This window comes from Prionailurus bengalensis, chromosome F2, assembly GCF_016509475.1.
Source record: "Prionailurus bengalensis isolate Pbe53 chromosome F2, Fcat_Pben_1.1_paternal_pri, whole genome shotgun sequence".
NCBI classification, from domain to species: Eukaryota; Metazoa; Chordata; class Mammalia; order Carnivora; family Felidae; genus Prionailurus; species Prionailurus bengalensis.
In genome coordinates, this window is record NC_057353.1 from 78,906,107 (window position 1) to 78,931,425 (window position 25,319).

Here is a 25,319-nt window from a genome sequence, read left to right on the forward strand (position 1 = left end):
ATCATTCAAATACCGTATTTTCCCACAGATGCTTCTAGGGGTAGAGAACAGGCAATCTGTGATGTGAAAGCCATGCCCCTTGCAAAGCTGGCCCTGATGCCACCTTATAGGCGCGGGAGTACTCACAGGGCTTCCTGCAGGGCCAGGGTCTCCTGGAGATCCCGGTGATCCATTCTTACCCTGGTGGAAGAAACACAAGTAATAATCTACCAGGACATCGAGGAACAGGACAGTGGAACAGAGAGACTGCTGGATGTGGAGAACCCAATCTCACATGGAGAGCTGTCATGCAGGCCAGCCTGGCTCTCAGTAAGCCACATCATTATTCAGAGGATAGTTCTCAACTTATAAAAGGAGCCTATAACACCTCACTCATAATATTGTGAAATTAAATGAGTTTGTGGGCATGATAAAGCCTAGGTTGGTGAGTGATGCCCACAGAACAGGTGTAGTAAATAATCATGACCTCATCCATCCACCCATCTACCCACCCACCCACCCACCCATCCACCCATTCACCCATCCACCTACCCACCCATCCACCTACCCACCCACCTATCCATCCATCCATCCATCCATCCATCCATCCATCCACCCACCCATCTACCCATCCATCCATCCATCCATCCATCCATCCATCCATCCAACCACCCACCAACCCATCCATCCATCTACCCACCCATCCACCCACCCACCCACCCACCCATCCATCCATCCATCCACCCACCCACCCACCCATGCATCCACCTATCCACCCATCTTCCATCCATCCACCCACCATCCATCCACCCATCCATCCACCCACACCTCCACTCACCCACCACCATCCATCCATCCATCCATCCACCCATCCATCCATCCTTCAGCTCAGAGGCTGTCTTAAGGAAGAACACAAGAGTGCTCAGAACACGGCAGTGCTGTTCTCAGCTTAGGGTGCTTGTCCAGGTGCTAACTGCATTCTACTGTTCCACTAGGGGCACAGTTATATCCAAGAGATGATGATACTGACACAGACAGGAAAAATGGCTGCGCACAATCGTGGAACCACTAAACTGAGGGTCCGCTCATTCCAGAATCCAGGACTGACCCAAATGATTTCGCATGCTCTGAGTTGGGTATTTTGTGCACACCCAAAATTGTGATAAATACATTGGTAGTGCAAAAATCAGAAAGTTTAAGAATCTTCTAGCTATGCCGTTGAGGACCAGACAAATTCCTATTAAGGCTGAAGTTCACAGCTTGGCTTCAGCAGGCTGGGTCAGTCACTGCCTCTGCCCACCACTCTCCTCTGTCTCGGGACCCTCCCCCACCAGATGGCTGTGTCTTTATGTGGCTCTCTTCCCTGCTGGGAGCAGCCCAAAGAATAGTGTGTGTCTTGCCCCTCTCTATGCCCGGCATCTAGCACCGTGCCAGACACACAGGAGATACTCTGTGGAATGAATGCACCAAGAACATCCCAGGAAACCACTCTCCGTTGATCCTGTAACCAAAAGGTGCTAACATCCTATAATCTGTGAAGCACGCATCCACCAGTGAGTCAGCTTCAGGGAAACATGTTATAGTAAAAAGAAGCTAACGCTGTCTGAGCCAACGTCCTACACACTGGACTTTGCACGCAGTCACTCGCTGCGCGCAACAGATACAAACATTGCCATTCTACAAATGGAGAAACTGAGTCACGGAATGGCTATACAACCTGCCCAAGACAGAAGTGAAGGGGCTGAGATTGGAACCCAGGAAGCACGGAGCCCAGCCCTGTGTCTCATGAGAGACACGACTTGCTGGTGATCATGATTAAATAGGGTTCACATCTTATGCCTAAGAAGTGCCCATGTGACCATGGATGATTCATGGGGCACAGCTCACATGATCCTTCCAGGAAGCCTGAAGGGTGGATATCTTTATCTCTGTATCACAGATGAGGAAGCCGAGGCACAGAGAAAGCCCAGGATCCGCACAGGACCCCTCCAGGGAATGTGATGTGGCGGCTCCTCCCGGCACCTCCCTCCGCCCACCCACCAGCCCATCTGTGTTTTTCTAAAAATATGTGCTTTGGCTCATCCCTATGGTAATTATCTCTCTCCTCCTCCTCCCTCTGGTTTGCAGAGAGGATAAGGGCCAAGACACGTTATCCTCGGTGCCAACACAGGCGGATGTACTCAGGAGGGGCGGCTCGGGGCAGCCACCTGTCACCTGTCAGGGCGCTGGGGGCCGGGAGGGGCTGGGACCTGGCTCCCTCCTGGGCTGTAGGCCACTCCTCATGCCCCACTTGTCTTGGAAACCACAGCCCCTCCTCTATGCTCCAAACTCCTGTTCGGCGCACCTCCCACCAGGGTGATCTTTCTGAGAAGGAAATGTGGCACACACAGGCCCAGGTAGATCTTCAGCTGCAGTCTCTTGAATCAGACTGCCTGAGTCCAAATCCTGGCTCTGCTATTTCCCTGCTGTGTGATCTATGGCGAGTGACTTGACCTCTCTGCCTGTGTTTCTCATCTGGGAGCAGGGATGGTCAGAGCCCCGGCCTCGTAGGATTCCAGAGAGCGAATAGGTAAATTCCCACGTGTCCCCAACACTGGGACTGCCAGTATTTCCTGGAAGCTCTCCATAACCACTCCGTGTCTGGTTCAAGGTTGTATGAACCTGCTGAGGTTGCGAGGAATCTTCTCTTCACTCGGGAAGGCCGATCGATTCCAGTTGAGTGAGAAAGAGGTTATCAGAGGGATAACCTAGGACCTCCTCAATGCGTTCAACTAAGTATTTGGCAAACTCTAGTGGTTTATTGTTGGTTACGGAGTCCCTGTGATGGCCACTCAGCACTGATGGTGGCACATTAGAAAAACACAAAGCCACCTCTGGGGACCTCGGGGCTTCCAGGCCAAGGCCCATCTCCTGCATGTGGGTGTGAGGCCCTTGGCATCCTCCCCCGGGGCCTGCTGCCAGCATCTCCCCTCCCCACACCTGTCCCAGAGTACTCGCTCTTCCCCACACGCTGCTTTCCTTTCCCTCTTCCATGCCCCTCAACACACTGGCATTCATCAAGGATGTACAGAACGCCACTTTGTGCCAGGAGACCCTGGAGGGGGCCAGTGCTGGGAACGTTCCGAGGGCTGGACACTGTTCCAGAACTTCACTGATTTAACTACTGGATCTCACAACTTCCCTTCACTTTACAGATAAAGAAGCAGGACCAGAGGGGTTGGGGGGGGGGTGGTGATCCTTCTATGGACTCACCCAATCTGTAAAACAAGATGCAAGCTTAACTCCAGAGCTTGGGTGTGGAAGCTTCAGGATGGCCCGAAGGGGCCCCAGCGGGTGCCTGGGGCTCCAGAGCAGGGTTTCTCCATCTTTCTGCCCTTACATTCCTGCCCCGTGGCTTATTCGGACATTTTCTCCTCATCCCATACGAAAGTTTAACACCACAGCTGTACTGAGTATCTGTTTCTGGTCTGTATGCATACAAAAAGAGTAAAGGGGCTGGGCATCCCAAGCCCTAGGGACTAAGTGTCCCTGGTGAGGAGACCTGCCGGGTGTCAGCCTCCTGGTCCCTGCATATAGGGATGGTGCTGATGCCCCCAGGATCTGCAGGTTGACACCACCAATGGTGGGCGGGGGGTGGACAGCTCAGCTCCCTAACCCAGTGCATGCTGTTGGATGAGCAAATGCCACGTTCCAGAAAGAGGAGAAGAACACGGTCAGACAGTGATCTGAAAATATGAAGCTAGGGCTGGGATGGAAATCCCCAAAGCACCAAATGCCCTGCTCCTGAGCATTGGTGTCTCCCTGTGGCCAGTCCCCCAGCACATGATGTATCCATCACTGCACACAGGGGACATGTGTCCCACTGCTGAAACACCTAGAACAGTAAGGCTCACTGAGCTGCCCGCATCCTGGTCTGACAGCTGTCCTTCATGCCCTTCCTCAGACGCAGGGGATCCAGGACTGGGTGTGGGAGGCACCTGGCCACTTTGCATCCCCCAGGCTCCAGACTTAGTGTAGAAAGGGGGATGTGAGTCACTGTGGCCCCACCAGGCAAGAAAGAGGCGCCCCTTGGTGAGTTCCAAAAAGATGTGGCATTCAAATGCCTAAGACCTGTCCCAGGTGTGTCCGGTAGGATTCTGAGGACAAAGAACATGGCCATGGCCATGGTAGGTGCAGAGCATTGGATTTGGTGTCAGAAAGTCTTGGGTTTAAGTCTTGCCTACAGCTCTTACCAGCTGTGTAACTGGGACCCAGGAAGCCCACGTATAGCTATGCTACAGGCTGTTCACTCATCTACTCCATACTCATCCAAAATTTACACACACACACATACACCATGCAAAGAAGCAAACTGCAAAGATAAAGTGTCGTGTAACAGATGTGCATTCTATCTACATGCTTATAGGTGCATTGAAGACATTTTAAAATAAACACAAAATGCTATTATCAGTGGCTCCCTCTGGAGTCTAGTAGAGGTGGGGTGAAAAGAGAATCTTCTTTTAATTTGGATTCTGTATGATTCCTTCTATCATTAGCATGGGTCACAACTGTGCCATTTCTGCACAGGACCTTATTTGGAAACAAAGTCACTGCAGATGTAATTAGTTTGATGAGGTCATGCTGGAGCAGGGTGGGTCTCAACCCAATACCACTAGTGTTCTTAGAAAAGGGGCACATTTGGACATCAAGACATGCCCGCAGGGACAATGCCATGTGAAGACAGAGGCAGAGATCAGGGTCATGTTGTACAAGCCAAGGAACAACAGAGCTTGTCAGGAAATCTCCAGAAGCTAAGTGAGGGGAACAGACCAGATTCTTCCTCACAGCCCTCAGAAGGAACCAAGCCTGTCCACATCTTGATCTTAGACTTCTAGCTTCTGGAATAGTAAGACAGGAAATTTCTTGGACATCTAGCCTCCAGAATTGTGAGACAATAAATTTGTTGTTGAAGCCACTAAATTTGTGGTTCTTTGCTATGACAGCCCCAGCAAACTAATACACAGATCATGCATCACACACTAGAATGACCTAAGGGAAGTCCTACAGGGCCCTGCCATGCCAGGAGGTCCCAGAAAATAGCCTAGGGGACATGTAGTAGGGCACTAGTGGGGCTTAGGGCAGTAGCTATTTCCAAATTCTAGGATATACTGCCATTTTTTTTTTTAACATTTATTCATCTCCTGAGAGAGAGAGACAGAGCATGAGCAGGGGAGGGGCAGAGACAGAGAGTGAGACACAGAATCCAAAGCAGGCTCCAGGCTCCAAGCTGTGAGTACAGAGCCTGAGACAGGGCTTGAACTCACAAACCACAAGATCATGACCTGAGCCGACGTCAGACGCTTAACCAACTGAGCCACCCAGGCACCCCTATAATACTGTCAATTCTAAACAACACACAGGGCTGTACCAGGATGAGCCAACCAAATGTCACTGGGCTAACAGGCAAACATAGAGGAGAGTAACACTCACCGGTGGGCCCCTTAGTCCTGGGGGACCCTGTGGCCCTGTGGGTCCAGTGTCACCCTGGAACAGAGAGGGGTCACGTTATCACAAAGTGGATGCATGCAGATAATGGAGACACAGTTTCAAATGTGGACCAAACTTCATCATGTTCCCCAAGAGACCCAACTTAACTGTTCAGACCCTTCATCACCGATCTCCAATGATTCCAAGCATGGACGAACTCATTTCATGTAGATGAGTAAATGCGTGAACCTGGTTTATTTATTTACTTGCTCAGACACCGTCCACCCGATCCCACAGCGATTTCTGCTAGCGCCATTTTGAACTAAGGGAGGCAGCCATTGAGGAGAAGCCATCTTGGACGTCTGTCCCTGACTCACTGGACGGTGACTGAACTCACTCCTGCCTCTGCAGCCACAGTAGGAAAAACACTGCCGGTGCACACAGTGCCTTCCAGGGTGCAACGTGGTGGTGATCCACCACCTGGTCTTCCAAGCAGCCTCGTGGCATGGCTATCATTCTCTGCCATGTTATGAATGAAAACACAGAAGCTCGGCCATGCTCCCCACCGAGCAGACTCAAACACTCTAGAAAATGGAGCTCTAAAACGAAGAGAGTCCTATAGTTGAGAAAGAGGGAAAAAGCACTTGCCCCCTGGTCTGGCATCCTAGGCTCCCGTCCCAGCTGCTCCCTGACCTGCCAGGGGAGCTAAGCTCAGCCACACTCCTGCCTGGGGAGCTCCTTCCATGCAACTGGCTATAAGTTGTACTGAGAGGGAATGGATTTTCAAGCTGCTCTTTGGCCTTGAGAGGTGCCTCCGGGGTCAGGGCTTGGGAGAGGGCCCTGCCCGGGGTCAATGCAGCTGTTCTGCTTTTAGCTGCATGACAGGGTGTTGCTCACACTAGACTGGCTTTGTAAAGCCAGTTCTGCTCCTGAGGTGAAACATGGGAGCCTGGCTGGTCCTCTAAGGCCCTTCTAGCTCTATGATCTCATGGAACAGGTCAGTCAAGAAGACAATGCGCATCAAGAGCCATGGGCGGGGTGCACTTCCCCAGGATTTAAATGCAGATCCTGACGGATATAAAGGGTGGGCATGAGACCCCCTTGGACCTCTTGGACCCCTTGGACATGGACCCTGTGCCCATGCTCCTGAGCAAATAACCACTCCCAGGAGGCCAAGTTGCAGCCACACATGTCAGACCCCCCACATGTGTCACATATGAGGTCTGGTCCCCCAGGGGCACGCAGAGCTGACAGATCCCACCCAGGCCGCCTCCTCCCACCTCTGACAGCCTGTGCGACCACCAGTCAGTCCCTGGACCTCTCTGGGTCTCAGGTTTTCTATCTATAGGACTAGGGTAAAAGATATCTTGCCCTGCCCTGATCCCAAGATCAAAAAGTCCATGAGAAGGGCGCCTGGGTGGCTCAGTTGGCTGAGTGTCCGACTTTGGCTCAGGTCATGATCTTGAGGTTCATGAGTTCGAGCCCCACATCGGGCTCTGCTGGCAGCTCAGAGTCTGGAGCCTGCTTCGGATTCTGTGCCTCCCTCTCTCTCTGCCCCTTCCCCATTCACACTCTGTCTCTCTCTAAAAAATAAATAAACGTTAAAAAAAAATTTAAATGCCACACAGCACATGTTAGTGGTGGCCATGATGGTGGGTTCATTAGACTGCGGAGCAGCCGGGCTGGAGAGATAATCTGGGAGATACTGAAATTCAAGCCCATGTGAGGCCGGACCCAAAATGCCACCACTGATACTAACAGATATGAAAGATGGATTCAGCAAAGCCTCCTTAGCTACGGGGCGGCACAGGCCCCAACTGTTGAGGCTGGAAACCCAGACCCCAGGGCCTCCTCAGGACTCCAAGGAGGACCCCAGGGGCCGGCAGGTGAGAGACATCACTGGACAGTTCCGAGAATCTGCCTATGCAAGCCTCCACAGGCACCAACCTCCAGAGCCCTCAGGGATGCACACTGTCCACTCTCTCTACCCCTTCCACAGGCCCAGTCGGGCCCCACAGGACACCCACACTCACATCTTTTCCTGGCGACCCTTCCCGGCCAGGGGGCCCCATGGCACCAGGCTCTCCCTAGAAGGGGGAAGTAGAAACAAAATACCCACGTTAGGGAAGAGAATGCAGAATGCCAGCGCCTGGTCTCTGTGCACCTGGGGGGCGGAAAGACCCAGAAGCACAGCTCACCAGAAAGAGCCCCACTGAGTCCTGGCCGAAGCCGGGGTCTGCAGTGCCCGCACGGCCAGCTGCGAGGGCCTGGACCCCACTGTGCCTCTTTAAGCCACAGGCAAAACCGAGCCCAAGGGCCAGGCACACCGGCGGGGAATTCTGCCTCTTCAGTGGCTGACCCATTGGACACCTCGGCTTTCCCGTCCCTAAACGGAGCACGGCTGGGGGTCTGACCAGCCTTCCAGGTTCCTTCTGTTTGGGGCATCCGAAGGAGAGGGAAGAACGTTAGCCCTGGGCCCCCTGCACGGCTTGCGGGCAGCACAGCCCACAGAGGCCTCCTGATTCCGGGCTGATTTGGTCACATCGGTTGTACCTCAATGTCTGGCCCCCCAGAAGGAACGTTTAGAAAAACCAGACCAAGACCAGGCATGGCACTTCCCACGATGCCCACTGTCCTCTCTCGGGCAACCGGCTGCCGTGCTGGCCTGCGGGGCCAGGAGCCCTCAGTCTAGAAGCACCAGCTCACGTCCACCTGGGCCGGCCGCCAAGGCTAGACGTCCACTTACCCGGGGGCCCGGTGCACCAGAGTCGCCTGTGTGTCCCTTGAAGCCCTGGAAGAAAGAGGAGTTAGTCCACCAAAGGGCAGGCTGAACAGGCGAGAAGGGGCAGGCACCTGGGGTGACAGGGGCGCCCCCTCTCGCCGTGGTTCACCTGACGCCTCACATTCTAGACCCCAGGCGGAGGCTAGGCCCTTGATGCTGGGTGACGGGGTGACTCTGCACCATGACTAGAGCTGCAAGGCTTGTTCCTACAAATGCTCCAGCGAGTCAGGGTGTCGCCCCATGTCCTCCTGAGCGTCATCGTCCTGATGTTCCCCCGTCTGGCTTGCACCCCCAGTGCCTGGCCCCTGGAGTAGGTGTTTCCCTGCCTTCACTCTACAGGTGGGTCTCAGGGCTCCTCCCTCATTCCTGCAGCTGTGGCCAGCCCCCCCCCCCCCCCAACAGCCTTGTCCTGGGCCACAGCGCTGGGCTCTCCCTGCACAGAGATCACCTGATGCACCGCTACAGAGCGTCAAGCCCTACGAGCAAAGCGGAAGCCGTTAGCAGGGCTGACACCATCATTTCTAACAGCCAGACCAGCCTGTTGTGTAACAACCCCATTACACGTGTGAGGACGCCGAGGCTCGAGAGAGAAAACACCTGCCCAAAGTCCCAGGATCAGAAAATAATCCGATTCAGATCCAGGTCTGCCCAGACCCGAGGCCCTCCCGCTGTCCCTGCTCTGCACACTCTCCTGACCGCTGGGTTGGCATCTCACCAGCTCTGCTCTCGGGGCGCTTTCCCTACCTGCTGACACCCAGGTGGCACGGTCCCCGCCTGAGGGGCGCCTGCCCACCTGGCCACCTCACCGTGCCACGTCCCAGGCTCTGTGTCCTCTGCAGGCTGCACACTAGGCACTCCCTTCCCGCTCCAGGCCCGTGCACACATGTCCTCTCTTCCCGGCGGATCCCTTCCTCATCGGGACACTCCTCCCGGCTGGAGGCCTCCTCCCTACCAGCCTCCTGTCTCCAGCCCCATCTCCCTCAGTCCTCACGCGCTCACTCTCCGAGGCCCTCCTCGTACCTTTGTCACCGGGCATCCTGGCCAGAGCACCGCTCTGAGCCCCTGCAGCACCCAGTGCCCCCGGCCAGCCGGTCCCCAGCCGGCGGCTGGCACAGAGCGACGGACCTGTGTGAGCAGAGCCCGTGCACGCAGCTCAGACGGTAGCAGAGGAGAAGAGGGAGGAAATCCCTCCCCGTGGAGCCCCTGCCACATCCTGTCACTGCAGTGAAACGGCAGGCCTGGGAGATGGCTCGTCTTTCCCCCGTTTTACATAAGAAGCAGCAGGCTCAGGCCTGTCCGTCACAGGCAGAAGCGGGAGAGCCATGACCCAAGCCCAGGTCTGTCTGACCGCAGAGCACGCCCTCCCCACTGTCACCCTCAGCTCCGGGAGGCAGCAGTTTGTGGCCAAACCAGGCTGTCCAGAGCCAAGGCCAATGTCTCCTGGCTGACCCCACCACGCTCTCCCCTCACCTTATCCCCTGATTTTACCTCCTGGTTCCAAAAAGCGAATGAAGACCCGGCTGGGGAGAAGGCCACCACAGGGCCTGGCCGTCCGAAAAGAGAGACCACCTAGCGGCCTCTCCGATGTGGTGGCTGTTACCCTGGGAACATGTTCTTTACCCTGCTTCTCCAGATTTGGGTGGTAAGAATGTGTGACCTCACCTGCCTCTGGGAGGGGGGCTCTGGGGAAGGCTTCCAGAGCAGCAGGTGGTGTGGGGACAGGTGCAAGCTCTCAGGCTCCAGGAGATGCAGGGGACGCAGGGGCCGGGAGCCTGGCCGGGTGGGTTTCACATCCCTGCTAAGCCGCTGGCCACGTGGCCCCCCCTCTGAGCCTCAGGGGCCTCGGCTATCCCTGGGGAGGTGACCCCTGTCTGTGGGGTTGTGGTGAGGATTAGACGAGGTGCCGCCACCAGAGCCGGGCTGTCACTTGGTGACCAGCCAGGAAGCGTCAGTGACTGAGGCAGAGGACAAAAAGGAAGCTGGCTCAGATCAACCACTGTACCTCGGAGAAGTCAGCTCAGCCCTCGGGAGTCCTAACATCACCTACAAAATGAGAAGACTGAAAGCACCTGCCTGGCATAGATAGCTTTGCAGAATTAATCTATGGAAAGGGGCTTCATGGACCCTTAAGGCCGACTTTGGAATCAGGTCTGGAATAGAACCATGAAATAGAACCACTTGGGAGCCGGGGGTCTCGGCTACTCTACTTCTCTTCAGTGGGACTCAGTTTCCACGTCTGTAAAATGGCGATAGAACTCACTTTGGCCGAGTTGCTGCCAGCACCGCCTAAGAGATAAACAAGTGTTCTCTGCTGTTCAACACAGGCCAGTTCTCTTTCCCTGGAGACGGTCAGGGCCTGCCTGGGCCCCAGCACCTTCCTCGAAGACACGAGAATCCCAAATCCAGCCATCCCAGAGCTGGGACCCCTGGTACGCTCTCTTCCCATATAATCATGGACAAAATCAATGGAGGGAGCCTCACCGCGGGGCCAGGCACGCGGCTGGGAATTTCACACGCTTCATTACATGCTTACAACCACCCTACAGAACTGGGAGATATTCTGATCTCCATTTCATAGAAGAAGACACAAAAGTCCAGAGAGGTCTCCTGATGAAATTTAGTAAGTGACAAGGGGAAAGCTGAACCCACATTTGTCCATCTTAGAGGCCGTGTGGTTCTTCAAAGCCTTGCTCTCTGACTTATGCTGTGCCAGCCAGAGAACATGGGTCTCTAACCCCTGCACCTGCACTGAGGTAGGATTCCTTGCAAGTCTCAACTGAGAAATGCGTCTTGCCCCAACACGGGTCCCAGCAAATGGATCCCCTTGGCTAAAAGGAAGACCTTCTCCTCCAATAAGCCAGGAACCACCTTTAAAAAAAAGCCAACACTAACTCTGTGTTTTAATTCCACCATAGGAAGTAATATTCCCCATCCTTAGATTTTGTTCTCCTAAAGGACAATCAGGTGAAAAGCAAGGAGATTTAGGAAAAAGGAAATTGCTTTTTGTGTTCCAGTTCCTTCTTATTGAATACTAGCCAGGTGAGTTATTGATTTTAACAGAAAAACACATTAAGGAAATAGAAGTAGCATTTTGATCTCTTACTTCTTGCCAGATAATTGGATTTTAGGAATTTTATTAAAAATAATGTTTTTTTCTAAAAATAAATTTATGGAATTGTGTAAACAATTTTGAAATTATGAAGAAGTAAAACATTTAGCCAAAAAAATAACCCCCAAATACAGAGTTCATTTTTATAGAAAAATTATCTATGTATGTTTACATGTATAATAGCTTGACAGCTAGATATAGATTGATATATAAATATACACGTCAGAATTCATACTTAAAATAAAAGTCAGAATTCATACAGAATTCATACCTACATCCCCAAGATCTGGAAAGAATGTACAAAAATGTGAACACAGCTTTACCTCTGTGTCATAGAATTACAAGTAACTCTATCTTAATCTCTAAAACATTATTTTTCTTATTCTTTTTGTATTAGTACCATCATTGTCATTGTCACACAAGGAGAATGGGTTACTTTCGTAATTGGGGAAAAAACCTTTAGCCATGGAAAGTGTTCAAAATTAAGACTCCTTTTTAGGTTCTATCATCCAGAGAAATCCCATTAAAATGATCGTAAACAGGTTAAGAACAAAGAAAACTTAGAACAACATGGCAACAATGGTTGTCATTTGGAAAATAAATCCTACAGCCATGCATACATGAAAGAACTGAATTTATTACGTACGAGCACCAGGGCCTTGGAAGAGAGGTACTTCTGGAAATCCAGAGTGGGCGGGCTCAGCACAGGAGCCGGGCGGCTGAGGCTGCATTGTACTATGGACAACAAGCATGCACGTGCACGCATGCACACACACACACACACACACACACGCACACACACGGGCACTTACAGGCAGGCCACGGGCTCCCTCTGGTCCTGGTAGACCCGGGTCTCCAGTTTTGCCCTGAGAGTAAAGAAGAGAAGAGCCTGGGGACACCATGATAAGGATCTTCCCTCCTGGCCACCTGGGCTTCACGGCGTTAGGTTTCCAGCGGCCAGTCTCTCACCCCTGCCAACTCTCCTTCCCGGCACGGTATTCCACCTCAGTCCGTACCAATCCCCCCCACGTGTCCAGGCTACACGCTCCTGGATTTTCCCTGGACTGTGCTGGTTACACAGGGTGTCCTCTCTGAAGCCACTGTTCCTAGTGGCCCCTGGTCGTTCTCAAAAGTGCTCTACTCTGGATGCAAAATGCTGCAGACACCCGAGTTCTCAAAGACTCTGTGCTCACTCACCGAACCACTTCAAGGCAGCTATCAACTGCTGCACGTCACACCTGGGGACACTGAGGCTCAGAGAAGCCATAGCTTTACTGAGCTCATCAACGGCAAAGCCAGACTGAACCCCACTGCGTGCGACATCCCCGAAGGCTGCTCATCTCAGCCGGCAGCTGCCTCGGACAGGAAGGTCTGCCATTCACCCCTCCTTTTCCCTGGCCCAGCTTCTCTTTACTACAAGAAGTTGTGAGGACACCCGGGCCATTCAAACTCTTCACCACCAGCAGCCTGGCATTGCCCTGGGCACAACTAGCCACAAATAACAGCCAACGAGAGACTGGGAGCTAAAGTCCAGGTGATGTGGTTGGGGTGGGGTGTGTGGAGGGGCAGGGAGCCGGTGAAAGGGCACATCCGACTGATGGGGGGGTGGGGCAGCATCTGATCCTGCCTTCACTGAGACAGGAGGAGATGCCCTTCCCCCACATTCCCCTCTTCACAGCCTGGAGACCTTGAGGATCTGATGGGGCCCATTAGTGGGGAAGGAGAGTGAGGCGCATCTGTGGATTTGGAGGGAAAATCGCGGAGAGGAGGGGGTGGGGCAGGTTTGTGTGACTGATTCGAGTCCAGCCGTGTGATCTTGATCTTCCCTTCCCTGGACCTGTTCTCAGTTGCAAACTCAGCACAACCCCAACCCCCCCCCGCCCCCAGGGCTTTACGACCGCAGGTACATGGTCCTAGCCTGGCTCCCACACCTGCTGCCCTCAGGTGACATGCCCATCACTGGTCCGAGCATAACAGTCAGCAACTCCTGGGGGCCTTCCACGTGCCAGACACAAACTGAGTGCCTCACGTGTTCTGGCAGTGAGGCCTCACTGCAACCCGTTGAGGGAAGCATGATCGCTTTCCATCGGCCCAAGCACTGAGGCACAGAGAGGTTAAGTGATCTGTTCAAGGTCACACAGCTGGGGTTCTAATCCAGGTATTTTGGCTCCAGAGTCTCTGTACATCATTATACACTATAATTATCACTCAAATACCTCCTAATAAAGATGACACAACAGGCAACTCAAAAAGCTGCCTAGCTACGTATCTATCTATCCATCCATCATCTATCCATCTGTCTATCTGCCGTCTGTCTGTCCATCCATGTCCCTAACATATAAGAACATAAGCTATCTAACCAATCTCTCCATCTATCTACATATCTATCCATCCATCATCTACCCATCTGTCTATCTACTATCTGTCTATCTGTCCATCCACGTCCCTAACACATAGGAACTTGAAAAAATACACCGAGTGTAGCAAATGCTACTGCTTTCCAACCACATCCGCTTGGCTCCCCGAGGGGGGGCGCCCATCATCGGTAAGCAGTCCCTGCTCAGGCTGAGAGCTGTGTGCAGAACGGCCTTCGGGCGTGCCTGACATTGAGGTGTGGAAGTTAATGTGTTCGTTAATGCCTCCCGGAGCAATCCTCAATTTAAAAAGGCTTGAAATCGACAGACGGATGGATGGACTGGCTGGCAGGGCTGGGGGCATGGATTCCAAGTGAGCTCCTCACAAATTCTCAGAGGGTCTCCAGTGACACTGGCCTGGCTGACCGCTGGAGGGGCTCACTCCCTAGCCTGATGTCGGTGGCTTTCCCCATGGGGATCTTTCCCAGTCTCATTTCCTCATGCCCTCTGTGTTTCCTGGGAGCACTTCCCAAGTGCCCCATCAGCCGTAAATCCTTGTCTCTGGATCTGCTTTTATGGGATCCTGTGCCGCTCATTCCCAGGCCAATTTCTCAGGCCGCTCAGAGAGAGAAGGCGTCACAAAGGCCACACACTGAGATTCCGGAGTGAGCGACTGGCACACTCCGGAAGGCTCCCAGTTGGGAGTTGCTAAGCCCCCACTCCCTGCCTCCTCACGTACTGACTTACCCACCGCATGCCCAGAACAGACTTGGTCTCGTACTGGTCTAGGCCCAAGGCCTGACACAGGCCTAACTGGAAGAGGCAATCCATAAACACACTGGATGCAGACCGAGGCCTGACAACTCTCAGAATAACATACCTGGAGAAAAGTTGACTTTCTGGGGCACCTGGGTGGCTCAGTCGGTTGAGCGTCCGACTTCAGCTCAGATCATGATCTCACAGCTCATGAGTTCGAGCCCCGCAATGGGCTCTGTGCTGGCAGCTCAGAGCCTGGAACCTGCTTCTGATTCTGTGTCTCCCTCTCTCTCTGTCCCTCTTCCCCCTCATTCTCTGTCTCTCTCTTTCTCAAAAATAAATAAACATAAAAAAAAAAAGTTGACTTTCTGTCCTGCAGCACTGAACTCGGGAGTCAGCCTCTGGAGGGTGAGTCCCAGAAGCTTCATTTACCAGCCGTGTGACCTTGGCCACCCTGCTTAACCTCTCTGTGCCTCAGTTTCCTCATCTGGGGCAATAATTACACCACACCCCATGGGGATCTTCTGGGGGTCACAGTGGAAAAGGTAACAAAGCATCTGTGCCGCAGTGCGAGCCGGGCACATAGTGACGGTCTCCATTCTCTCTCCCCTCCCACAGTCTCACCCCACTAACTGCCACGTGCCCTCCACGGGCTGCTCTGCTGGGCATCAGCCTTTGGTGGCTTGGCAGGGGCCTTTTGTTTACACTGCTTGCTGCCCGAAGCGCTTTCTTTTCCTCTCAGCAGTGAATTCTGGTTCCGGCATCTGGCAAGCAGTGAAAAATGATGAAGAAGGTGTTTCCCGCAACTCGCGTGTAAGATGCAGAAGTCGTAACAGTTTATGACCAAATTAAATGGAACTGGAAACCTCGCTGTAGAAACTTCTGTGTAGTCCCCCTTAGTGGCTCTAAGGGTTCTGCAGCTCTGACCTCAGCAGGACTTAAAACCAGGGCGGCTGGGGAAGACTGACGTCCTGACGTCATTACCAGTGAGATGAGCTGGTGCCTTCCGCCGATGGCTGATGTCTCACCTCGCTTGGTTGTCCAGCGATTCTGGCCAAGTTGCCATGCGTCTTAGAGAAGGCTCACGGCAGTGTCTGGAGAATACCTTCCTCGGGGCTGCGTAATATACTAGCAGGGGCACGCCATCATTGACGCTCTGCCATGGGTGGGCGTGTGGAGGGCTGGGTCTTGAGGCCCAGACACCACCTTCCAGCTCCCCCCAGTACTGAGGCCATGGAAGGGATCTGGGGAGACAAACATGCTGGCCCCACGGGCCCTGACCCACGGGCAAGAGAAGCAGGCAACTGTGCAGGACCACAGTGAGGCCACAGATACGGGTCGGCAGAACCCCCTGCCCACTTTTTGTTCCAACCAACTGCCGCTGGGGCACAGAGACTCCCTCCCAAGCACTGGGTCTGTTTCACTGTGTGTCCTGGGCAGGTGACGTTAGAGAAAAAGAAAAGGGGAAAAAGCAAAACCTGCAACTCTAGGCCAAAGCTGAAGAAAGGGCGAACTCCCTTCACCTGGAGCTAGCCAGAACGCTCAGGTTTTCGGTGGGGATAACAGGCTTCCAGGGTATCAGGCTTCTACTCCAGCCGGCGTCTACCTGCCCCAGCTCCCCTCCCGTGTCAACAGGACTGAGGCTGAAGGGGGCAGTAAAAAAAAAAAAAAATGCAGAGGCCAGGCTGAAGTCCCAGGCTCAAGTTGTGATTCTATCACCAGCCCATCGTATGACTTTGGGCCCATCACTGGACCTCCCTGAGACTCCATTTTCTCAGCTATAAATGGGGACAGGAGCATTCACCCTGTAAGGTCATCAGAAGAAATAAATGAAGTAACACAGAGAAAGTGACTCCTGCTGCACCTGTGTCACAGTAGCTCGTCCACAAAGAACAGCTGTTAACGGAGACATTACTAATTTGGTGCATAAAATGGTAAAAAATTGAGAGTCCCTTACCGGCTCCCCGGGAGGACCTGGTTTTCCATCTCTGCCCTCTTTGCCTTCTTCTCCCTGCAAGAGAAATCCAATTGGTACTGGAGGTGCCGGGAGGGAAGACACAGGCTTCGTTCGGGACACATGCCTAGTGCTGGGCTACAGTCACACTGAACAGCTAAGGGGCCACTTGAACACACAGAACTGGTTTGACTTCCTGGTTTCTTCCCAACACCACAATTCTGGCTGGGATCTCCGATCCACAGCGCCTGGCACAGAGCGGAAAGGCAAAAACTTGCAATAGCATCATTCCTGGTTCTGTTGATCTGCAGAAGCCCCTAGTAGGCATGTCATGAAGACAACCTTGGGACACCAGAGCGTCATGTCTGGGCCTCCGGGATTGAATGCAGCAAGGAGTGGGCAAGGATGCAGCTTCTGATGGAGACACTGGGGACACTGGACAGATACAGGGCAGCACGGGACACACGGGGGCTCAGGGAGCCAACACAGATTACGTGTGGGTTACGAACAGCTGTGAACACTTGGCGTTTCTCTCCGTGAGATCCAGCTGGGATTCCGTCCCCATGGCCAGCCTCCTTGCCCTAAGGAGGTCACTAGAAGCCTCAGGTTTCCCTAAGAGACCGTTATTCTTCAAGTCTCTGCAAACGGGAAAGAGAATTCTATACAATGACGATGACATCACCCAGACTTAGGTTCCAATCCTGGGCCACCTGGACTGGGGGTGAGCGTGGGGGTCTGGGGAAGGAAAGCAACCAGGCAGCAGGGCAGTGGGGAAAATGAGTCAACCCAGCCAAGGTCTGAATCCTTCTTGCACTACTAGGCACCTGATCTTGGGCAAATTATCGATATCCTCAGCCCCTCAGTGCCCTGCTCCTAAAAAGAGATGGCAAGTGTGCTCCACAGAGTTACCAGGCGGTCAGAACGGAAGCTCCTGCCCGTGAGGCAGAACTAACCCAGCATCGACACGTGGCCCCAGCACCGGGGCTGTCTCTGCTGCTGTAGGCATTCAGGACACCAGGCGTCATTCCTCATCAGTGCCTTCAACACCAGTGGCCTGGCAGCAGGGGAAGCCATCAGTGGCCTGGCACCTTGGGAAGCCGCCGTGGACTGGAATCTAAGTTTCGTGGCCATCCAGGGCGCTGGTCCAATGCTCAACGGACACCCGTAACCCTTTCCGAATGCCGCTCCTGGCATAACCATGTTAACCAGGGAAACCAGTGGGGCTGCTATGGAAGCCGGGCCGTACTGGGCCTCTTTTCAATCAAGAGTTTCCCAGAAAGCACTTTTCTCCATGCATGCAGCAGCGGGGGGAGGTCAAGAGACGCGTGCGTGGGAGAGGAAGCCAATCACAGGAGGAAGCGTGGCCAGGCGGGAGACCTGGAGACTCTGGCTGGAGACCCCGAGGACCCCCTGGGGGCAAAGGCATGATGTGTGGGAGCAGCACGAGTGCCACATGGGGAAATGCAGAGGAGGGCCGTGTGTGGCCCACGGAATCGTCTGAGAAGGAGAGGTGGCTTTCCGAGAGAGAGGAGCTGCCTCAGGCAGACCTGCTGAGCGGCCCGTTAATGTCTCCGAACCTGCTTCTGCACCTTCAGTAAATGAAAGAGATGCTCCCCGACTGCAGGGGGAGGAATACGAAGGGTCTTTCCGGCACAGAGGGGTGCCTAATAAATGGTGAGGTTTGTGGCTCTCCTTCCCAGAAGCGACCGTTGGTGCCCAATGAGTGTTAGCAAAGTCACAGTGCGCCCCCCATGGCCCTGGCCAGAAGCAGAAGCCACTTCCTAACACTTAGTCTTTTTAAAAAAATGTGTGTTTATTTTTTAGAGAGAGAGAGCAACAGGAGGGGCAGAGAGAGAGGGAGACGCAGAATCCGAAGCAGGCTCCAGGCTCCCAGCTGTCAGCAAAGAGCCTGACACGGGCTCAAACCCATGAACTGCAAGATCATGACCTGAGCCGAAGTTGGACGCTTAACCGACTGAGCCCCCCAGGCACCCCTAACACTTAATATTTCTTCTAGCCAGTTCCTGTATGTAAATACATCCATGTCTCTTACACGTTCCTCCTTCTACCTGGAGTACCTTCTTCCTGACCCCTCTCGTCCTTCTCAGCCTTGACTACTTGACCTTGAACACTCACCTCAAGCATCCCCTCCACAGACATCCCTCCAGGTCTGGCTTGGGTGTCCACTATGGGCCCCTGGGCCCCCCTCTACCTACCACATAGCACAGCATGCTCTGTGTCAATGGTTTCGTCCTTTTCTGTTTGGCTTCTCCATGAGACCCCAGGCCACATACTGGCGGGGACCACGGCTGGGTCTGTCTGGTTCCTCGAATTCTGGCCTAGGTCAGCCCAGATCTAGGAAGCACCACTTGGCGCTGTGCTGGGGAGGGTGTGGTGCAGGTGGACAGAGATGGACGGGTGTGTGTGGCTGCATCTGTGTTGTGATGGTGTAGGGGGCTGAGTGTTCCTGGAGCACTGCTCAGATTTCTACCTAAGCCCCTGGGGAGGCTCAGGGCACCTCCCAGAGAAAATGACGTCCAGTCCAGACCTCAGCATGAGCTGCTGAGAGGGCCCACGGGCAAAGGGTACATATGTCATAACATGCAGAAAGCTCTTTGCACAGAGCCCATCAGGGGGTGCGCACCGTGCACATGAAAGCTATGAGGATTCTTTTTTTGTTTGTTTGTTTTAATGTTTGTTTGGAGACAGAGAGAGAGCAAGCAGGGGACAGGCAGACAGAGAGAGAGGGGGAGAAAGAATCCCAAGCAGGCTCCCGGTTGTCAGCAGAGAGCCCGACGCGGGGCTCGAACTCATGAACAATGAGATCATGACCTGAGATGAAATCAAGAGTCGGACGCCTAACCGACTGAGCCAGCCAGGTGCCCCGAAGCTACGATGATTCTTATCCTCCAGGCAGAGGAGAGGAAGTGTTTCTGACACAGGAATGATATGGAAGAGGCAAAGGCATTCAGAGTGGCTGGGGTGGGGGATGGGGTGAGAGAGAGGAAGCCATTCCCGAGGCTGCAGGGATAGCATGTGCCCAGGCCTGGCTTATGTCTGAGAGACAGGACCTCCCCTGGAAGGGAGGACAGGGTGGAGGGGCTAAGGGGACATTATTAAGAAAATGGTGAAGTCAACACCGGAAGCCATGCCTCTCTCCTCCAGTACGCTAGGGCTGTGGTGATAAGGGCTTGGCACAAAAGCCAGACCAGGATTTTCTCTCCTTAGCTTCACCATCGCTAGAATTATATCAGTCAGTACCTTCCAGCTGCCAGGACAGGCTAGGCTGCAGGGCCGCAGTGTAGACCAACATGGGTTTCTCAACCCAGCACATCTTTTAAGATCTGTGCGCCCTGCACACGTTACTTAACCCCAGGGTCACATGGCTGCAGGGAGAGCTGACAGTGGTGCCTGGGAAATGTGTCTTTGACCAGTGCAGTCACTTCTCAGATACTTGAGGAGGGAGGGCTCTGATAGACCAGTTCATTCATCCATGTGTTTCTTTAAGTAGTATTTGCCGGGTGTTCACTATGTGTGGGAAAGCCAAAGCCTGGTCTTCTAGAACCCACAGCCTAGAGCAAAACCCCATGATTAGCAGGGACTTTTCTGTTAGATTTCCATATCTAGCAAACAGTGGGTGCCTAAGTAGAGTCTGCCGAATGAGCAAATAAGTTAATGAACATTGGAGGAAGGGGTCACTAATGAAACGATTACACAAATAAAGATGTGATTACCGCTGAGATAGGCCCTCACAAGGAAAGGAAAAGAGACTAGGAGAGACTGCCCCAGCCTAGGGGGTGCAGAGAAAACTTCCAGGGGGTGATGCCTGAGATGGGATGCAAAAGAGCAAAGGCAAAAGCAGCTGGTGCAAGAGGTAAGGAAGAGGCATTGTGGGTAGACAGAAATGCATGGGCAAAGGCCCTGTGGTCTGGAAAAGAGAGGAGGAAGAACATTCTACGAACCAAAAGGAAGCCAGTGTGGCTGCAATAAAACAATACAGTATGCAGGGCCGGGGTCGGGGGCTGTGGCCAGTAGAGGCCCAGCAGCAGGCACGGGCCAGACCACCAACTCCACAGGGATGGGTTCTCAATGGAGGAGGCAGCATATGATCTCTCTGGACCAGCCTTACTAACTAACTAGAGAGCTCAACCCTATTGAGAAGTATATTAAATTTAAAAGTCCAGAACAGTATTCATAGAAAGTAATTTGGCAATGTGTATCAAGACCCTCAGGGGTGCCTGGATGGCTCAGGTGGTTAAGCGTCTGACTTTGGCTCAGGTCCTGATCTCCTGGCTCGTGGGTTCGAGCCCCGCGTCGGGCTCTGTGCTGATAGCTTAGAGCCTGGAGCCTGCTTTGGATTCTGTCTCCCTCTCTCTCTGCCCTCCCCCACTCACTCTGTCTCTCTCTCTCAAAAATAAACATTAAAAAAAATAAAGAACCTCAGACATTATTACACCTGACACGTGAACCTCACTTTTGAGGGCCATTACATAGAAAAGTGCCATGCACGCAAAATAGCTTAATATAGTCTTAAAAAAAATAACGATAAGATTTATGAGGCAACAGAGGGATGATCATATATATTATGGTACATGCGTTGGGTAGAGTGTATATAAAATTTAATAAGTGTATGAACAGTTAATACCAGTGTGGAAAATAAGAAGTGTTTATTTTATCATAAATAGTTCATTATCACAGTTGTGCGTGTGTGTGTGTGTGTGTGTGTGTGTGTGTGTGAGACAGAGATCTTAACCGTGGATACACACATATGTGTGTGTGGAGAGAGATAAAAACATCATCTACACAAATCAACAACAACAGTGCATGCTGCATAGAAGAATGAGGTTAAGACTGACCCCACCAAAAACGTACTAACTTGGCTTTGGTTAGTGATTCTCCTTCTCATTTTCTGTAATACTCGAAACTCCCCCAGTGACCATGTCTTACCTAAACAGTGGTGCAGTATGTTTTGGTTTGCTCATTTTTGTAGTAGAAAAACCAGGTTTTTGGTTTTTTGGTTGCATTTTGTGTGTGTGTGTGTGTGTGTGTGTGTGTGTGTGTGTGTGTGTTTAATCTCACTTACCGGGATTCCGGGCAACCCAGATGGGCCTTCGGGGCCAGGAGGACCTTCTTTCCCCTAAAGGATGCAAGACACAAAAACACCATTAGATCTCTCAGACTGGCTTTTCTGGAAGGAAACGATCTCACACAGAACTGCCCTCACGGGCTGGCAGGCATCTTCAGTGAGAAGCGAAGTGCTTGCCAGGCATTGCCTGCCCCACAGCAGAGAGGCGCCCAGGGTGGAGCACATCACGGCAGGTGCATGTGCACACAGGAAAGCTTTCCAGCGTGTTACATGGACTCAGGGGGACTGAAGATGGAAATGCCTGGTGGGAAGAAGATGCTTGGGGTCCACAACACTTGGGTCCAGCCCCAGCTCTGTACTTTATCTTCAACACTGCCTGAGGGCCAAACCCTCACCACGCAGCACCACAGCTCCTGACCACAGCTCCTGACCTTGTTGGGCACACGGGATCCAACACAAGCAAAAAGCTGGCCTGGGGCTAAACAGATGGTTTGGTGTCACCATCCCCTCGTCTGGAGGCTCCTAAACTTCCTACCAAGTTTATAGCTGGTGTTTTGAAAGACTATGCTTACCAAATTGCCTTAATTCATACTTCATTTTCCATTTTATTCGCCAGACACACATCACTGCCAAACACAGCTTCTCAATCAGATGAAGTCATCAATGCTATCATTTCTATCTGGATGAGTGTTCTTATGTCACCTGTGTCTCTAATTAAGAGGCCCCAACGCCTTTATAATCTCCGGCCACTGTTTCTTTTGAAGTGGTAAAATGCCGATGTCAGGTTTTACATTCTAATCCACCTGCCACACAAAATGAGGTTATCCTTAAGGCTTGTGATGTTAGCTTCTTGGAAGAAAACCAAAGGCGAAGATATTTTGATATTTAATTCAGATTTATACAGATTTTATAAACAAAGTAGATTTTTTTTTTTTGTCAACTTGGAACAAAGACTCAGCATCATTAGGGATTTTTAAATACTGATAATGGAGCTTGCTGGATTCCTTCCTGAAGGTCTGTTTTACCAAAGACCCTAGTAGGGAGCCACTACTGGAATTAGCAAACTCCAGCCCTCACTGCTTTTGCAAATAAAGTTGTATCAGAACACAGTGGAACCTTTTTGTTGACCTACTGTGCATGGCGGACTTCATCTTATCACAGCGGTGCTGAATATTTGCGACAGAGACCACATGGCCCACGAAGACTAAAATATTTACTATTTTGGGCTTTTTTAACCCCATGATGTGAGTTGAAGATACACAAGAGGTCAGCTTGGTCCTAATCCTGTTTGTATTGTGCAAGTTGTGCTTTGCTGTGGAAATTACACAGTTTTTGTAATGCTTTTTTATTTATTTTCGAGTGAGAGAGAGAGCGAGCTTGAGTGGGGGAGGAGCAGAGAGAGAGGGAGACACAGAATCTGAAGCAGCCTCCAGGCTCTGAGTTGTCCACACAGAGACTGACGCAGGGCTCGAACTCATGAACCACGAGATGATGGCCTGAGCCAAAGTCGGACACTTAACCGACTGAGCCATCCAGGTGCCCCAGGAGAGAATCTTAAGCAGGCTCCACACTCGGCATGGAGCCCGACGCGGGGCTCGAATTTGTGAACTACAAGATCATGACCTGAGCCAAAGTCAAACAGTTAACCCACTGAGCCACCCAAGGCACCCTGGAAATTACATAATTATTCATTAGGTAACCCAACTAAATGTAGGTGGAAAAAGAAAAAGAATGATCTTTAAGTTAAGACTTTATTTTACAAAGATGACTCACTATCTAGATGGCTGTAACGAGATAGCTATAAAAGATTAGGAAAAAAAATACCCTAACGATCTAGGATTCTGCATTCAAATTGCTTCACAGGTGGTGTTACATTCTCAAACCACTTTTTCAAGAAGCAGCAAACAGTAAGTGGGTAGATGTTCTTTTTACAAGAATAACGACAAGAGACTCCACTAGGGGACCCAAAATCGAAGTAAGGCCTTCCTTCTATGTCAAAAAGATTGGCAAATGGTTTATGTGCTTCATTTCAAAATATAATGGAAATATTTTCAGTTTGTATCTTTTTTTATTATGTCCCATTTAGCTTTTTAAATTTCTTTTTTTTTTTAACCTACCAATACTCATTGTTTATGCTAAGAAAACTCGGAGCATACTCTGGTTTGATGTATACAGTGAAATATCGGGACCCCAGGCAGCTTCAAGCACAGCCATCGCTTGCCACAGGGTCCCATGGCAGAATCGATGTCTCACTCAATACAGTTTAGCTCCGAGGTATGTGAGATTCACATCTGGGCTGTATCTTCCTCTCCTGGGGCAAACGGTCTGTGTTTGTGGGGGAGATCTTTTGGTGTCCGAGAATGGGTGCAAAGCTGCCTGCGGTAGGTTTTATATTCCCTTCCGCCTGGGACTTCTAGGGGGGCAGCTTCAAGAGGACTGGCTGGATGGTGAACAAAAGCCGATCCATGCGGCTGTTAGTTTTGGATCCCAACATCCCCGCAGCCCCCAGCCCGGCCATCCCCCACAGTGGGTCAGAGTCGAATGGCAGAAGGACACTGAATCGGGAGTTTCCAAAGTGACTTAACTCCCAACTTGGACATTAATTACCTGTGTGTCCTTGGACTAGTAACCCAAACCCACTGGGCTTTGCCCTCCTCCTCCCAGCAGGAGGTTAGGACGAACTGTCCTAACTGATCCCTCAAGAGCTCCTGGCATCAGAGCCCAGAGATGCCAGGGGAGGGCTGACCTGCCTGTGAGCCAGCTCGGAACGCCAGGCAGAGTCCTGTGTGACTCCCCTCTCTGACTTCTCACTCCTTTTTGGGTCAGTTGGGTAACAGGAGCTACTCCTGTCCAACGTGCCTCCTGAAATATACTGTAGCCTCAGGGCGGGTTGGCTCAAGCCTTTCCCCTCCCCAGTGCCTGTTCAGAAGAGAACCACACCCACAGGGCCTGTGTGAGCTGGTTGTAAACCAGACTCTGGAATCCCGGATTGCCAGGCCATTCATCCAAACCTATTTTATTTTTTATTTTATTTTATTTTATTTTATTTTATTTTATTTTACTTTTTTATTTTATTTCACTTTAATTTTATTATTCTATTTCTTAAATTTTTTTAACGTTTTTCTACTTATTTTTGAGAACAGAGCATGAACAGGGGAAGGGGCAGAGAGAGAGGGAGACACAGAATCCGAAGTAGGCTCCAGGCTCTGAGCTGTCAGCACAGAGTCCGACGCTGGGCTTGAACCCATGAACCTCAAGATCATGACCTGAGCTGAAGTTGGACACTTAGCCAACTGAACCACCCAAGTGCTCTAAAACGTTTATGTCAGAGGCAAGAAACCACGGTCCCAATGGGAAGCAAACAACTCCCCTCCCCCATGGTTTCATTGCAAGACTGTGAATACTTAGGATGAGGAGCCACGGAGGCAGAGGGAGGACCAGGACCAGGCCTGTGAACACCTGGGTTCTGGGAAGCCCAAACAGACTCAGGGCAGGTCTGGTCTGCTAAGGAACTTACCGGCGGCCCTTGGATCCCTGGAGGTCCAGCGGCCCCAGCAACGCCATCCGCTCCCTAAGGACGACAGAGCAGGAAGTCAGTCTGCTGTGAGGATCTCAACAGAGATGGTTAGCGCCTCTTTGTGCACGAAGCAGTGCACGGAGGGTGCGTCCTGAGCCCCTCCCCGGCTGCCAGAACCACAGGTGCTCCTGGGAGCCCCCGCCTCCCTCAACATGCTGGTCTGGTCTCTGGGAACACAAAGATGTCAGGGGAACAGCAGCCGTGGGGCAGGAAGGACCAGAGTAGTCGCCAGCCAGCCGGCGACTGTCTCACTTCA

The 25,319-nt window shown here is 52.1% G+C and overlaps 1 protein-coding gene across 1 annotated transcript in view; it reads right to left on the minus strand.

Moving 5' to 3' along the window:
- The window catches only part of COL22A1 (collagen type XXII alpha 1 chain), a 261,028-nt gene that overhangs the window by 17,885 nt on the left and 217,824 nt on the right, over window positions 1-25,319 (minus strand). Inside the window, 8 exon segments of the mRNA XM_043601842.1 lie at window positions 127-180; window positions 5,449-5,502; window positions 7,479-7,532; window positions 8,192-8,236; window positions 12,149-12,202; window positions 16,404-16,457; window positions 21,484-21,537; window positions 25,004-25,057. Of these exon segments, the coding sequence (XP_043457777.1) occupies window positions 127-180; window positions 5,449-5,502; window positions 7,479-7,532; window positions 8,192-8,236; window positions 12,149-12,202; window positions 16,404-16,457; window positions 21,484-21,537; window positions 25,004-25,057 (423 nt within the window).